This window comes from Mobula hypostoma, chromosome 11 (assembly GCF_963921235.1).
Source record: "Mobula hypostoma chromosome 11, sMobHyp1.1, whole genome shotgun sequence".
NCBI lineage: Eukaryota > Metazoa > Chordata > Chondrichthyes > Myliobatiformes > Myliobatidae > Mobula > Mobula hypostoma.
In genome coordinates, this window is record NC_086107.1 from 27,794,737 (window position 1) to 27,811,655 (window position 16,919).

The window sequence follows — 16,919 nt, forward strand, 5'->3', positions numbered from 1 at the left end:
TTATTTTTGTAATGCATTCTTAGCACCTAATGTCACACATTCTACATATATAGTTCCTCACATGTTCCCTATCCTCAGACTCATCACATCAATACACTTAAACATCAATTAAAAACAAAATCAAATTATTAATTGTGGTCTTGCATCCTACTGCAGCTGTCACTTAGGAAGCAAAATTAAAAGATAACAAATTGAGAAATTCTAGTTGAATAATTTTCAATGTCAATATTGTCAACGCAGGTACTAGTTATTTTTTATTCATTTTAACAAGTCAACAAATCATCCGGCACAGTATGTGCATGATCCTCTTTATGGCAAGAACAAATTGAACCTGTTATTTGATACCATTACATTTGTAGTGATTTTGTTCCTTCCATCAGACAATGCGCCTACATTGGAGTGACTTAATGAATACTTGAATCATATATCAAGGGTTTAAGGAGGCAGTGCCATAACAAATATAAAACAGAAATGTGCAGTGATTGCTATGATCTGAGAAATGAAAATTGAATCCTAATTAACAGTAATAAATACTCCTGCACCTTGGAATGTGCCAGTTGGTAGCATATGCTTGGAGATATCTCCTTGTATTGGAATAGCTATCAGTACAGGGTGGGTGGCGGAGGGTGATATGTCTCTACCAAAGGAAGTGTAAGGTGTTCCTTCCCCCCACTACCCTGCAGGCTACCCTTGGGCAAGGTGCACCAGCTGCTTAGCTCACCCCCCCCCCCCCAATCAGCATCACATAAAGCCATGGGAGCAGATGGCAAATGGTCTAATGAGCTGCTGGTGCATATCACAAGTCCTGGTTATGTGGCCACTGTTGCCAGGCAGACAATCTCTGAAAAGTATTGATAAAGGCTAGGGTCACTGGTCTTGTAAAGACACTGCCTAGTAGAAGGCAATGTCGAACCACATTGTAGAAAAATTAGCTAAGATGCATGGTCATGGATAGACCACAATTGACCACGTTATACTCCACAGCACATAATGATGATGATGATCAATATCAGGTATACCAAATTATGTCTTTCACTAAACCGATGATCTTTTAGCAGCAGTTGATGTTTTGTCTCAGTATGCATCACTGGGAAGAACTGGTAAATCGGCGGGAGGACAGACAGCAGCGCACCACGCGTGCGCAGTCCTCCGGTGAAAAATGATATCGTATCCATTAAATAGGGGCCGTGGACGATTCTGATTTGATGGAGAGGGACGTGAAAGTACAGAGGAACATCTGGAGAAATTTCTGAAACGTTCGTTCACTGCTGTCGTTACCGCGTGGTCGAGAATCTTTCAGAGGGCATCCCTCAAAATCCCTGGCTTTGCCTGCTGTTGGTGACCGAGATTGAGGTCAAATCCTTCGGACAGAGATGGCGCTCAGTACTCGGTGTCGGAGAGCTGATCAGAGCTCGAAGTTTTCAGATGACTCAGAGTCGGACTGTGGTCGGCATGGCAGGGAGAGTTCTTCCTTCTTCCGTCTGCATGAGATGTGGGACATTTGAGAGACTTTGAACTTTTACTGTGCTCATGGACTTCTTCATCAAGTTATGGTATTGTTGCACTGTTGTAACTATATGTTATAATTATGTAGTTTTGTCAGTTTTTTCAGTCTTGGTCTGTCCTGTGTTTTGTGATATCACACCGGAGGAAATATTGTATCATTTCTTAATGCATGCATTACTAAATGACAATAAAAGAGGACTGCGTGTCTTCATAATCTAATCTAATTACAAGATTCTTGTGACAAGCCTTTACAGTGACTCATTGAGAAGAGAAAATCTGCAAATGTTGCAAATCCAAGCAACACACACAAAATGTTGGAGGAACCCAGCAGGCCAGGCAGCATCTATGGAAAAAAGTACAGCTGACACTTCGGGCCGAGACCTTTCAGCAGGGCAGGAGGATAAAAGATCAGAAGTAGATTTAAAAGGTGGGAGGGGAAAGAGAAACTCAAGGTGATAGGTGAAACCTGGAGGGGGAAGGATGAAGTAAAGAGCTGGAAAGTTGATTGGTGAAAGAGATACAGGGCTGGAGAAGGGGGAGTCTGATAGGAGAGAACAGAAGGCAATGGAAAAAAAAGGGGTAGAAGCACCAGAGGGAGGTGATGGGCAGGCAGGAGATAAGTTGAGAGAGGGAAAAGGGGGATGGGGAATGGTGAAGTGGGGGGGGGGCATTACCAGAGGTTGGAGATTCACTACCTCCTTTTCCTAAAGAAATTCTATACTGTAGACGGCCAATGAGCTCAAGAGTTTTCGTTTTTAATAGCTATCGCAAATAAACTATGTTCAGGCTTTTTTGCAAACAATTCCAACCACCAAGTCTTTTATATAATATGAACTCTCACATGGATTACAGCCCATCTTATATTAAATGAAGTGCTAAGTACTTAATGATCCAAGATCCTTATCCTATGCTTCTTAGAAGCATGATGGGAACTTTAAGATATCTAATTTATAGGAGGACTTCCGGTAGCGCTCATGGAGTGAAGTCGCGTTCTTGACTCGCTCCATTACCTCTGAGTTTTTTTTCTCTATGGTCAGCTATACTTTAATTAACCATTAAGGCATCAATTCTTACAATACTTTGAATTAAACTGAATTCTCCGACAACTGGATGATACTTAGATCTGCTATGTCTAAGAAAGGGAAAAACGGCAAGGATGGTAAACCTCCGGTTAAACCGAAAGCTACGGATCTCCCCCCGACTGAATCACCGGTGACTTTGAAAGCTATATCGGAGTTAATTCAGAGGGAAATTTCAACCTCTGTTAGGGAGATGATTCGTACGGAAATTGCAGGCCCTGTTAAAGACCTGATTCATACGGAAATCTCAACTAATCTCCAGAAAATTGCCGATTCAATTGATAAGATGCAAACATTTATTGCGGAACATCAGTCGGCTATATCTGATCTTCAAAAATTCGCGCAACAAAGTGAGCTTAAGATGGGGAAAATCGAAGAAACAATTAATGTAATGAAGAAGAAACTTGACTTTTTGACTTTTAAAAACTCTGACTTGGAATCTAGAATGCGACGGCAGAATTTACGAATGATCGGGGTGAGGGAAGCTGTGGAATCTAACAACCCCATGAAATATTTTTCTCAACTTTTAAAAGATGCATTCCCTACTGTATTTCCTGACCAACCACCGCTTCTGGATCGTGTTCACAGAATCCCATCATACTCGTCTAGGTCAGATAGACCTAGGCATGTTATCTTACGTTTTCATTACTTTCAAGACAAGGAGAGACTGTTTCGATTCGCTCGATCTAAAGGTTTCATTGATTTTTCGGATCTTAAGTTCCGATTCGTGGAAGATTTCAGTAAACCAATCAGGGACCAACGGGTTCGTTACAGATCCGTGATGTCGGAATTCTATAAGATGGACTTAAGACCAGCGCTGCTGTACCCTGCACGTCTAAGGATTCGCATGTCAGATGGAGCCCTTCGTTTTTTTGATTCTCCATCGGATGCCCAGAGTTATCTGGATCAACTTTCATCTTCAACATCTTAATTGCTTTTTTTTAATTATCTCCGTTGATCGGAGGCTGTGAATTGGTTGGTTTTAACTTTTTCGTGCCCTATTTGGGCAGAAAAGTTTATTTTTGATTTCTTAATATGGTTGCTAAACTTTCTTTTTAACTGCGTCATTTCTTTCTTTTCCCAGGGGATTCTGGGTGGTTACTTCCTTTTTGTCATCTTACGTATTTCCTGTGTGGCCTTAAATTTTGTAGTTTTTTTAAATTTTATTCTGTTTTGCTTTTTATAACCACTTTATGTCAATAATCTTATTTTTTCTTGTTGCTGTGTCTATTCATGGGTTTGAGGTTTATTGTGGTTTTTTTTTAATACATATTTTCCGGCTTTTGTTCTGTTCTGTGTGTATTTTAATTGAGCTACCTTTTTTTTTACTTTTTTACTGTTTTACATTTAGCTGATCCTTTTCATATTTATACCTTTTTTTTTAGGGAGCGTATACCGGAAGTCATGGGGGTAGTTTTAGCGCTTGCTTCTTTCCGGCGGGTCTGCTTTAGATTTTGCCTTGGGGTCTTGGGGCGGGGGTGGTGGGAGGGGCTTCACGTTTTAGTTTGTTTCTCTTTGGGCTATATACATTATTGAAGTACTGGTTGCGTCCTTTTTCCCGGTATCTTTTGTTTGTTCTGTTTCCTCTCCGGGTTTGTGGGTCGCGCCTATCGTCAATCCTCCTTGTTGTGGGTTGACTTTAGGATTTATGGAGTCTATTATTAATTTTGTCTCCTGGAATACTAATGGTCTTAATCATCCTATTAAAAGGAAAAAAGTTTTTAAAGTGTTCTGGAGACTTAAAGCACAAATTTTATTTTTACAAGTGATCCATGTACGGAGAGGGGACAGACTACGTTTTTTCAAATTCTGGAAGGGCCAACAATTTCATTCGAACTCCAATGCTAAGATTCGAGGCATCTCTATTTTTATAGATTCCTCAGTTACTTTTATACAACAGGATATTATCTCTGATCCGAATGGTAGATTTTTATTGGTTAGTGGTTTACTATTTAATAAAAAAGTAGTTTTGGTTAATGTTTATGCTCCTAATATGGATTGTCCGGAATTTTATAAATCATTGTTTAATCAGTTTCCGAATTTGAACGAGTTTTCATTGATCTGGGGCGGAGATCTTAATTCCTGTTTGTCTCCAGCTTTGGACCGTTTGGCTCCTTTACGGACTTTACCTAATAAATCTGCAAATCTGATTAATTTTTTCCTTTCTGATTCTGGGTCGACAGACATTTGGCGTTTTCTGCATCCTCAGGAAAAAGATTTTTCCTTCTTTTCACATGTTCATCATTCCTATTCAAGATTTGATTATTTTTTCATTGATTCTCGTCTTATTCCTTCAGTGATTAAATGTGATTATGATTCTATAACCATTTCGGATCATGCTCCACTTAAGCTTTCTATTAAAATTATGGCCAATATACCAAATAATAGACAATGGCGTTTTAATTCGCTGTTGCTTCAGGACTCGGACTTTGTTAATTTTATGAATGAACAGATTGAGCTTTTTTTTACAATTAACCATATAAAAGATATTTCGGTTAACACTCTTTGGGAAACTTTTAAAGCCTATATTCGGGGTCAGATTATTTCGTATTCTGCTGCTTTGAGGAAGAAACAGAAGCAGGAGGAGATGGCAATTGTGGACAAGATTAAAGAAATTGATAAGAAATATGTTATGGCTCCTTCTGAGGAGTTATACAAACAAAGAACTGAACTTCAAATGGAACACAGTTTACTACTCTCGTCCTCGATTGTAAACCAATTAAAGAAAACAAGAAGTGACTTTTATGTACACAGTGACAAAATTGGCAAGCTGCTGGTTAATCAATTGAAATCTAATTATGTTAAATCTCAAATCAATCAGATTTATAACCAAAATGATCGATTGATACTGGATCATGTGGGGATTAATCAAGCCTTTTGTGATTTTTATTCTTCTTTATATCAATCAGAGTCTCCTCGAGATTCTAAATATATGAATGATTTTTTAGATAAGTTAGACTTCCCTCAGATTTCACAGGATATGTCTTCTTTATTAGATACTTCCATTACAATGGATGAGATTAAGAATGTTATTTTTTCTATGAATCTGGGGAAAGCTCCTGGCCCTGATGGGTTTACCGTTGAATTTTATAAATGTTTTGCTTCTTTATTGATTCCTTGGCTCTGTAGGGTTTTTGAGGCTTCTTTGAAACTTGGTAAACTTCCTGAATCTTTTAATAGAGCATCAATTTCTCTAATACTAAAGAAGGATAAAGACCCTGCTCAATGTGCATCTTATAGACCAATATCTTTATTAAATGTTGATTCTAAAGTTTTTTCTAAGTTATTAGCAAATAGACTAGAAAAAGTACTTCCTTCTATTATTTCGGAAGACCAAACGGGTTTTATTAAAGGTCGTTACTCTTTTTATAATATTCGTACATTGTTAAATATCGTTTATACTCCCTCACAAAATGTTCCTGAGTGTGTTATTTCTTTAGATGCCGAGAAAGCTTTTGATAGAGTAGAATGGCCTTATTTATTTAAGGTGCTTGAAATGTTTAATTTTAGCTTGAAATTTATATCCTGGATTAAACTGTTATATCATTCCCCTGTAGCCTCGGTTCGTACTAACTCTTTAAACTCACCTTTTTTTCCTCTCTTTCGTGGTACTCGACAAGGCTGTCCTCTTAGTCCCCTATTATTTGATATTGCATTAGAACCTCTTGCAATTGCTATTCGAGAATCTTCAAATATTACTGGGATAACTCGGGGATTAAAGTCCCATAAATTATCACTCTATGCTGATGATTTACTTTTATATATTTCTAATCCTGAGAAATCCATTCCTGCTGTTTTAGAGTTATTAGCACAATTTGGTCTTTTCTCAGGTTATAAATTAAATCTTAGTAAGAGTGAACTTTTTCCGATTAATAAACATCTTCTCTTATATTATAAATTTCCATTTAAATTGATTAATAATTATTTTTCATATCTTGGGATTAAAATTACTTGTAAATACAAAGATTTATTTAAGACTAACTTTTTACCATTAATAGACCATATTACTCAACTTTCATCTAAATGGTTTCCTTATATTTAACTTTGATTGGTCGTATTAATGCAGTTAAGATGTTTTTTTTGCCAAAATTTTTATATGTGTTTCAGGCATTACCAATTTTCGTTCCAAAATCTTTTTTTGATAAAGTTGACTCTAAAATTTCTTCATTTATTTGGCAGAATAAGAATCCGAGACTGGGTAAAATACATTTACAGAAAGCTAAGAGAGATGGAGGTTTAGCATTACCTAACTTTAGATTCTATTATTGGGCTATTAATATTCGACATATGAAATTTTGGTTACTTGACCAGGACATACTATCTATTCCTAAATGGGTAGCATTGGAATTACAATCTGTTCAGGGTTATACACTTGGTTCTATTTTAGGCTCCTCTCTCCCTTTTGATTCGAAATGTCTTAAGCAGGTCTCTAACCCGATAGTTAAATATGCTTTGCGCATTTGGTTTCAATTCAGAAAATTTTTTGATCTTAATCAATTCGGGTTAGCGATTCCTATTTTAGGTAACATATTTTTTCCTCCCTCTTTTACGGATCGCGCTTTTCAAACTTGGAAGACTAAGGGTATTTTACGGTTTTTGGATTTATTTTTAGATGGTTCCCTTATGTCTTTTGAACAATTATCTAATAAATATAACTTATCAAGAATACATTTTTTTAGATATTTACAAGTTAGAAATTTCCTAAGTACTATACTTTCTTCCTTTCCAATGCTTCCTCCTACATATATTTTAGATTCGATAATTAACCTTAATCCATGTCAGAAAGGTGCATCGGCTATGATTTATAATATTATTATGAAACTTAGGAAAGCTCCATTTGATAAGATTAGGGTAGATTGGGAACAGGAATTGGGGCTTACCATTTCTGTGGATGATTGGGGGCAGATTTTACAATTAGTTAATACTTCCTCTATTTGTGCTAAACATTCCCTAATTCAATTTAAAGTGGTTCATAGAGCACATATGTCCAAAGATAAGTTAGCGCGTTTTTACTCGCATATTAATCCTTTCTGTGATAGATGTTCGGGGCAGATAGCCTCTTTAACTCATATGTTTTGGTCTTGCCCTACTTTGGAAACTTTTTGGAGAGATATTTTCAATATTATTTCTAAGGTATTAAATATAGATATCTCTCCTCACCCTATTACTGCTATCTTTGGACTACCTAAAATTTCTAGTAATCTTTCCCCTTCAGCCCGTAGAATGATTGCATTTCTTACTTTAATGGCGAAAAGATGTATTTTACAACATTGGAAAGAGCTTAATGCTCCAACTACCTTTTTTTGGTTTTCTCAGACGATTTTATGTTTGAATTTGGAGAAAATTAGAAGTAACCTTTATGATTCTTCATTTAAATTTGAACAGATTTGGGGACCTTTTATTCGATATTTTCATTTAATGTAATATTTACCCTTCTTGTTTTTTTTTCACTGTTTTTAATGGAGGTCGGGATTGAGGACGTGATTTTAAGTTTAACTCTGTTTGGTTTCAAGTTAGCCCATTGCTTTGCCTTGCTTTTAGTTAGCTGCACGGTGGGTTTTTTTTTGGGGGTTTTTTTTTCTTTTTTTTTCCATTGATATATATAAAATTTAGTATACTATTATGTTATCTTGGTTTCTTATGTTTAAATTACATTGTTTGTAGTTTTTTTTTGGTATTGATATCTTTTGGAATTTTATTATACTTTAACATTGTATTAATGTTTATATGGCTTACCTTTTTTGTATACTTACTCAATAAAAAGATTTAAAAAGAAAAAAAAAATTAAAAAAAGAAAAAAAAAGATATCTAATTTATTGTTTTCCTTTCTTGAAACAACCAAATATCATAAGCAACTAACATGATTCAAATTAAGATATGCAACACTCTGTAATATACTAAGTGTTGTTGCTGTTCCTCTCCACGCCTTGTAGCATATCGGGTGGCAACCTTACCGCTTCTTTAGAATTTGTCTGTTTTTCATGACGCCAGGTTGCTAGCTTGACATTTAACCCAGCGTGGATGGAAAGCATGCAAGGAGCCAGCTGAATTCGAACCCCAGACCACTCGCCTTGAAGTCCAGTGAGGATGCCACTAACCCACCAGCCAGCAAGTATACTAATTAGCCAACATTTAAATTAATGTTACCCAAAAATGTTCTCGTACAAAAGTACTGGCCCTTGTGGCTAGGGGGATCAGAGGGTATGGAGGGAAGGCTGGTGCAGGGTTCTGAGTTGGATGATCAGCCATGATCATAATAAATGGCGGTGCAGGCTCGAAGGGCCAAATGGCCTACTCCTGCACCTATTTTCTATGTTTTACTGAATTAAATTGATCTGAAGCTAATAAATTAAGACATTGTATTATGCTGTAAGACTGAGAATTGCTTCATTGCAATACCTTAACACAAAGCATTTTAAAACATTTTGCTACACTTGCAACAATCATCCCGTTTTTCTTTTCGCTTCATCATATGATTTATCTGTCTTAGTTCCACAAATGAATTTGTTCTTGTCCCTATCAAGCAAATGTAATAGTGACTTTTCCTCATGAAATGCTTTACTCTTTGGACATCAGTGGATTTTCTGGTAATGGCTGATGGAGTAACAGCAATCTGCCGTTGCTCCAACTCTAATTATCTTACTATTTCCAACCTGTCTTGAAACTTCTTTTTTTAAGTGTGATATTCTTTCATTATGGATACAAGGAAGGCCAGAGGTACCGAAAAGGATGATTACCCTGCTTCTATGGATTCTATTATGGATTTGCTACAAAGTCCTACACGAGAAGCCTCTGAGGAGTTTCAACAATTCAGCACTGAATTTAAACAAATCGATGGTAAATTGGATTCTATTCAACAATGAACACGATAAACGTATAAAAAATAATGAGGAAATTTTGTCAGCTCTGGAAACGGAAGTAGATGAATTGCAGAAGCTTTGTGAAAAGCAATCGAAGTCCAACGAAAAGTTAACACAGATGATTATCAACCTAGAAAAGAGAAGTAGAAGAAACAACCTATGGGTTCTGGGTCTCGAAGAATTAATCGAAGGTAATCATCTTATGGAGTTTTTTGCAAACTTTTTGCTAGAATTATTTCAGGAGATTTTGACGTCTGTGCCTATGATCGATCGAGTTCACAGATCTCCTGTGTTTAGACCTCCTAACGGTCAGAGACCAAGATCAGTAATAATCTGTTTTCAGGAATTTAAAACAAAGGAACTCTTAATTCGCGAATCTCGTCAAAGAGACTATAATGGTTGCAAGGTTAGAATTGTCGAAGATTATTCGCCTGAGGTTATGCAGGAACATGTTAAGTTCAAAGAAGTTATGTCCCAGCTTTTTAATAAGGGTTTCAAGCCTTCCCTTCGTTACCCAGCCCGACTCAGAATCACACTTAAAAGCGGATCTTTCGAATGGTTCCGCTCGACTGTTAAAGCACAGAAGTTTTAAAATCCGAAGGCTAGCTGTTTAGTTTCTCCTTACATGAAGACACAAGATTAAATGAGAAACTTTTAATTCGCAAATCCCGTCGAAGGAGCACGATTGGTTATAGGATGGAATATTAAGATTCTCGAAGATTATTCGCTTGAGGTTATGTATGCAGGAATGTGCTAAGTTTAAACAAGCTCTGTTGGAATGTTTTTAATAAGGGTTTTAACCCGTCCCTTGGCTACCCAGTTTGACTGAGTATCTCATTAAAGATGGATCCTTCGAATAGTTTCGTTTAAATGCTGAAGCACAAAGATTTTTTAAATTTGAAGGCTAACTGCTTAGTCTGTTTTTCCAGGAAGATATAAGATTAATGTTTGATGTCTTTCTGTATGAATAACTGTATCTTTTACTATTGGTAAACCTTTGTAACTAATTTCCTTTCGTACTTTTTAATACTGTATTTTTGATATACGAGAATTGAATCTCTTGTATGGGTATTGTTTAGTCTACGTTGGAAAATAAATAACCTTGAAACTAATTGGAACGATCACCAGGTTCTTTCTATTGGTTGGTTTTCTTTCTTTGAGAGGTGGTCGGGGGTATGGTTTTTTCCACAGAAGCTGTTTTTGAATTTTTAGCCAACTTGTTGCTTGGTTACCATTTCTCAAGGTTTATGGCTTGGTTTTTAACTTACATTTTAACTCTTCCTTTCAATAATATTAAAAATGGACCAAACTATCAATTTACTTAATTTTAACGTGAAAGGGTTAAATCACCCTGTAAATATAATAAGATTTTTGCTTATATTAGGAAATTTAAGGTCCCTATTATTTTTTTTTACAAGAAACTCACATACGCAAATGTGATAATCTACATTTTTTTAGCCGTTGGAATGGACTTTGTTTTCACTCTTCTTTTCAGGCAAAATCTAGAAGAATTTCAATTCTTATAGATAATACACTTTCCCTTGTCCAACATAAAGTAGTGTCCGATACTAATGGACGTTTTGTTATAGTTTCAGGAAAACTCGATCATAAATTAATAGTACTTGCCAATGTGTATGCCCCAAATGTAGATGATCCAGGATTCCTTGAGTGTTTTTTATCATTTTTACCAGATCTGAATCCTTATTCTTTGGTGATGGGAGGAGATTTTAACTGTTGGCTAGACCCAATTTTAGACCGATCATCTTCTAAACCAGCGTCTCTTAATAAGTCAGCTTTATTTATTCAATCCTTTTTATTGAAGTGTGGTATAGTTGATGTTTGGCATTTTTTTACATCCTTTAGATAGGGAGCATTCGTTCTTTCCCTATGTTCGTCATACATATTCCAGGATTGATTTTTTTTTAATCGATAGTCAAATGATTTCCCCAGTCCGTTCCTGTGAATATAAAGAGACTGCTGTTTCAGATCATGCTCCTATATTTCTATCTTTAAAACTCCTTGGTCTTTCTCAAGCCAATAGATTTTGGCGTTTTAATACAACTTTGTTATCTGATAAAGAATTTTTTAAATTTCTAGAGGAGCATATTATTTTGTTTTTTGAAGAGAATAAAAAGGAAGAAACTTCTAATTTTATTGTATGGGATACTTTCAAGGCCTATCTTAGAGGACAAATTATTTCTTCTACTGCGAGTGTAAGAATAAAACTGATAAAGAAAGAACTGAATTAGCCAATCAATTGAAACAATTAGATCAAAAATATGCTATAGCTCCAGATCCCATTTTACATAAAAGACGTGCTGAAGTTAAAACTAAATATGATCTTCTGTTAACATATCCAATTGAAATTCAACTTCTTAAAGATAAAACTCAATTTTACATTCACGGAGATAAATCAGGCAAAGTATTGGCCAACCAATTAAAAACTTCTGTAGTTAAACGACAAATTAAAGAAATTTGCAAAACTTATGGTGATAGGACAACTGATTACTCTGAAATAAATGATACCTTCAGCGAATTCTATTCCAAACTTTATAGTTCTGATTCCCCTAAAGATAATACTGTCATATAACAATTTTCTAGATCAATTAAATATCCCCTGCACTTTCTGCAGATAATTGCAAACAGATGGATCAACCCATTTCTTATGAGGAAAACACTGAGGCTATACATTCATTACACTTGGGGAAGGCTACTTGGGGAAGGCTCCGGGGTCCAGATGGATTTTCTGGAGAATTTTATAAGGCTTTTTCTTCATTAATTACACGGCAGTTACACTTAGTCTTTTTGGATTCTTTCAAATTGGGTAGTTTGCCTCAATCTTTTTATGAAGCTTCTATTTCGCTTATCCTAAAAAGGAACAACAATCCAACTGAATGCTCTTCATACAGGCCAATTTCATTACTCAATGTTGTTACTGAAATTCTTTCTAAAGTTTTGGCTCGTAGGATTGAAAATATTTTACCTTCTATTATTTCTGATGATCAGACTGGATTTATTAAAAATCAACATTCCCATTTTAATATACGCCAAGTATTAAATGTTATTTACTCTCCTTCTCAGGAGATATCGGAATGTGTGATATCCTTAGATGCTGAGAAGGCCTTCGATCAGGTTGAATGGAATTATTTATTTAAAACCTTAGAAAAATTTAATTTTGGACCAGATTTTATTCAATAGATTAAATTACTTTATTAATCTCCTTCTGCTCGGGTTCTTACTAATTTTCAAAATTCCAAACCATTTAAACTTCACCGTGGAACTAGACAAAAACTGTCTGTCTTTGCTTTTTGATCTAACTTTAGAACCTCTTGCCATTGCTTTTCAAGAATCTAATGATATCTGTGGTATTTTAAGGAGAGGTATCACCCACAAAATCTCGCTTTACGCTGATGATATAATGCTTATCATCTCTAATGTTGAGACCTCGTTACGGTGCGTACTTTCTTTACTCTCCCGTTTTAGCCAGTTTTCAGGATATAAATTGAACATACATAAGAGTGAATTATTTCCTTTAAATAATTTGGTATCAATTAATACTAATCTCCCTTTTAAAATTGTAAGGAATCAATTTACTTATTTGGGTGTAACAGTCACTAATAATCACAAACTCCTGTTTAAAGAAAACTTTCTTACTTCATTGAACTATGTAAAAAAGATATCATTAAATTGGTCACCTCTTTCAATATCGTTGATTGGATGAATTAATTTTTTTAAAATGAATACTAAATTTATATATCTTTTCAGGCTTTACCCGTTTTTAATCCTAAATCCTTTTTTGACTCTCTTGAATCTATTTTATCCTCCTATATATGGAAAAATAAACATCCTCGTTTAAATAAAGTTCATCTTCAAAAACCTAAAAAGTCTGGAGGTTTAGCCTTACCTAATTTTAGGTTTTATTACTGGACAGTTAATATACGATATCTTACATTTTGGCTATATTATATTAATCGTGTAGACTGTCAGGCATGGGTTTCTTTAGAAGCTAACTCTGTTAATAGATTTTCTATTATTTCTCTTCTTGGATCCTCACTTCCTTCATTTGTAAGTAAACTAACTGATAATTTAATAGTTAAACATACTCCGAGGATCTGGATACAATTTAGAAAACATTTTGGTTTATTGAGATTTTCCCCTTCTGGTCCCATTTATTCTAATTTTTTTTAAACCCTCCATGACTGATTTAGTTTTTAAAGAATGGGACAGGTTGGGTATTAGATGTTTTTGGGATCTGTTTGTTGGAGGAAATCTTTTTTCATTCGAGCAATTGTCAGCTAAATATAGCTCACCCAAAACTCACTTTTTAAAATATCTACAAATCAGAGACTAAGATGTCAATTATACACATTTCCTATAAGCTCAGCTAAAAACTTACTAGACGTAATTTTTGATTTGACACTTTTCATAATGATTCAATATCTAATATTTATGGTATGTTACTGGAGACAAGGAATGTACCTTTAGACAAAATTGAGAATCTCTGGGAACAAGATTTACAGACATCAATATCTGAGGAAACTTGGAATGAAATTTTTAAACTGGTTAATACTTCATCGCTATGTGCTCGCCATTCCCTCATACAATTTAAGGTGGTACATAGAGTCCATATGACTAAAGATAAGCTAATTCGTTTTTATTCCGATATATCTCCCTACTGTGACAGATGTAATAAGGGAGAAGCTTCATTAATTCATATGTTTTGGCCTTGTCCATGTCTTGAAAAATATTGGAAGGAAGTTTTTTAAACTTTTTCTTTACTTTTCAAAGTCAATTTTAAGTCTAATCCTCTGACGGCCCTATTCAGTATTGTTGCAGGACAAGATATCAAGCTGAAGACATCTGATTTACATATTTTGGCCTTTAGCTCTCTTTTAGCTAGGACGGCGCTTTTGTTTAAATGGAAAAATGTTTTTCCTCCTACTCATGCTCAATGGTTATGCAACGTTATGTCATGCTTAGATTTAGAGAAGATTCGTTGTTCAATTTCTGAATCTCATCAAGACTTTCAAACATTGCGGGGACCCTTTCTGAATTATTTTCAAAACTTTCAAAACTCGCAATTCATTGTTTAAATTCAGATGTTGGCTATTATTAATTTTTATTATACGAGAAGGTATTTTACCTCTTTTTCCCCTTAATAAACAGCTTCGGTCTTGGTAGGGGTTAGACTCATTTTTTGTAATAAATTAGTATATTACAATAAAACTATTGACTAACCTACATGAATACGGGGTAATGAGATTGTTACTATGAATAGATATAAAGTAATGGGTAGTTTTTTAAAATCTTTTTTGACCTTTTATATATACTTTCTTGTACTCTGTATTCTTCTATGTAGAAACTAATAAAAAATTGGGAAAAAAGGACATTAGTGATATCTGATACGTGGATTGCATCATGCTGCCAGTAACAATGGACATAATGTACTCAGCTAATAGAATCACACATTTAAAAACATTCCATTCTTTAGATTACCTCAGTGGGGTCTTGAAAGACAAATCGCCTATCAGCTGCAGCCTGTTCTTTTGATGGCCAATGTGTTCTAGCAACATTTTCTGAAGTACGTCTTCCAGCTAAAAATAGATGAAACACACTATATTTTAAAATGCAGTTAATATAAACATGAAACAGATCCCTGTGTTATAGTGTAATTTTTCTCAGCAATGTGGTATCTCAAAAATGAAGTTTTCAAAGTTTCCTTTAAGATATACATTCTAACAAGACTACATTCCAATGTACACATTTCAGTCACATACTAAATTTATCACCAGACATGTTCATATTTCTTTAAGAGGACATTACATCAAGTACTGTGATTAATAAAAATAACAATTGGGTCCATTTAACAAATGCTTGTGGAAGATATCATCTGAGATGGAAAACATCTTCAAAATGGGACTGGAAAAAAAACTTGTCTACATTTTGTATCGCCCACTTACCAATTTCCTAAATACTACTCGCTCTAAATTATAATTTACTCCCTCTGCAGATTTTTGTTCTGTTTATCTTATATTTCACTTAATCAGAGAACATTTCGGGAGAGCAGTGTCATGTGTTTCACTGAGACGTGGCTGCACGAAGACATACCCGATCAAAGCGTTTCCATAGAGGGCTTCCAGACCGTTCGAGCTGACCGGAATTGCACTGAGGGCGGTAAGCGTAAAGGAGGGGGGCTGGTGGTTCTGGTAAATAACAGATGGTGCAATCCTGGGCATATTATGATCAAGGAACGTGTCTGTAGCCCAGATATTGAACTTTTTGCTGTTAAAATCCGGCAATATTATTTGCCAAGGGAAATCTCGCATGCAATTGTGGTTGTTGTGTACATCCCTCCCTCTGCCAACACGACGTCGGCGTGTAACATCATTTACACCATCATAGCCAGATTACAAACCCAGCACCCGAGTGCCCTCACTACCATCTCAGGTGACTTCAACCAGGTTACCATGGCTAGAACACTGCCCAACTTCACGCAGTATGTGAGCTGTACAACCAGAGGGGAGAGGACTCTGGATTTGATATACACTAACGTTAAGGATGCATACAGCTCCTCTCCCCTCCCCCCACTGGGAAGGTCAGAGCACAGCCTGGTGCATCTAAAACCCTGCTACTTGCCTCTGGTGAAGAGTAAACCTGCAACCTCGAGGACAGTGAGGAAATGGTCGGAGGAGTCTTATGAGGCGCTCCAGGGTTGTTTTGAGGTGACAGGCTGGCAGGCACTCTGCGAGCCACATGGAGAGGATATTAATGGGCTCACAGAATGCATCAATGATTACATCAATTTCTGTGTGGACGGCAATGTTCTGACAAGAACTGTCCTTTGTTATTCAGATAACAAGCCATGGGTGACAAAGGACATTAAGGATATCCTGAACGCTAAAAAGAGGGCGTTTAGAGATGGAAATAGGGAGGAGCTGAGGGCAATACAAAGGGAGCTGAAAGCCAGGATTAGGGAGGCTAAAGACAGGTACAGGAGGAAGCTTGAGTGGAAACTCCAGCAGAACAACATGAGAGAGGTCTGGAGGGGGACAAGGACCATCACTGGGTTCCGGCAAATTAACAACAGGGGAGCTGAGGGCAGTGTGGACAGGGCCAACGAACTTAACCTGTTCTTTAACAGATTTGACATTGCGACCCCTGCCCATCCCCCACATGAGCCATCTGTTGTCGGCCCCCAACCAACACACGTTCCACTCTCCCCTCCTACACCTCCTCACAGTCCCCCATCCTGCTCTCATGTCTATACCCCTCCCCCACACGAAACCACCATGGTGGGCTTCACGGCTGAACAGGTGAGAAGACAGCTGAAACATCTCAACCCAAGCAAGGCTGCAGGATCGGATGGTGTCAGTACCAGGGTGCTCAAAGGCTGTGCCCCTCAGCTATGTGGAGTACTTCGCCATGTACTCAACCTGAGCCTGAGGCTCCGGAGGGTTCCTGTATTGTGGAAGAC

At 36.3% G+C, this 16,919-nt stretch overlaps 1 protein-coding gene across 5 annotated transcripts in view; it reads right to left on the reverse strand.

Moving 5' to 3' along the window:
* alkbh3 (alkB homolog 3, alpha-ketoglutarate dependent dioxygenase) overlaps positions 1-16,919 on the reverse strand; it is a 128,130-nt gene that overhangs the window by 100,159 nt on the left and 11,052 nt on the right. For all 5 annotated transcript variants that reach the window (XM_063061786.1, XM_063061785.1, XM_063061783.1 and 2 more), the window contains exon 3: positions 14,942-15,039. In XM_063061786.1, coding sequence (XP_062917856.1) covers positions 14,942-15,039 — 98 coding nt within the window. The remainder of the gene's footprint in view (positions 1-14,941; positions 15,040-16,919) is intronic.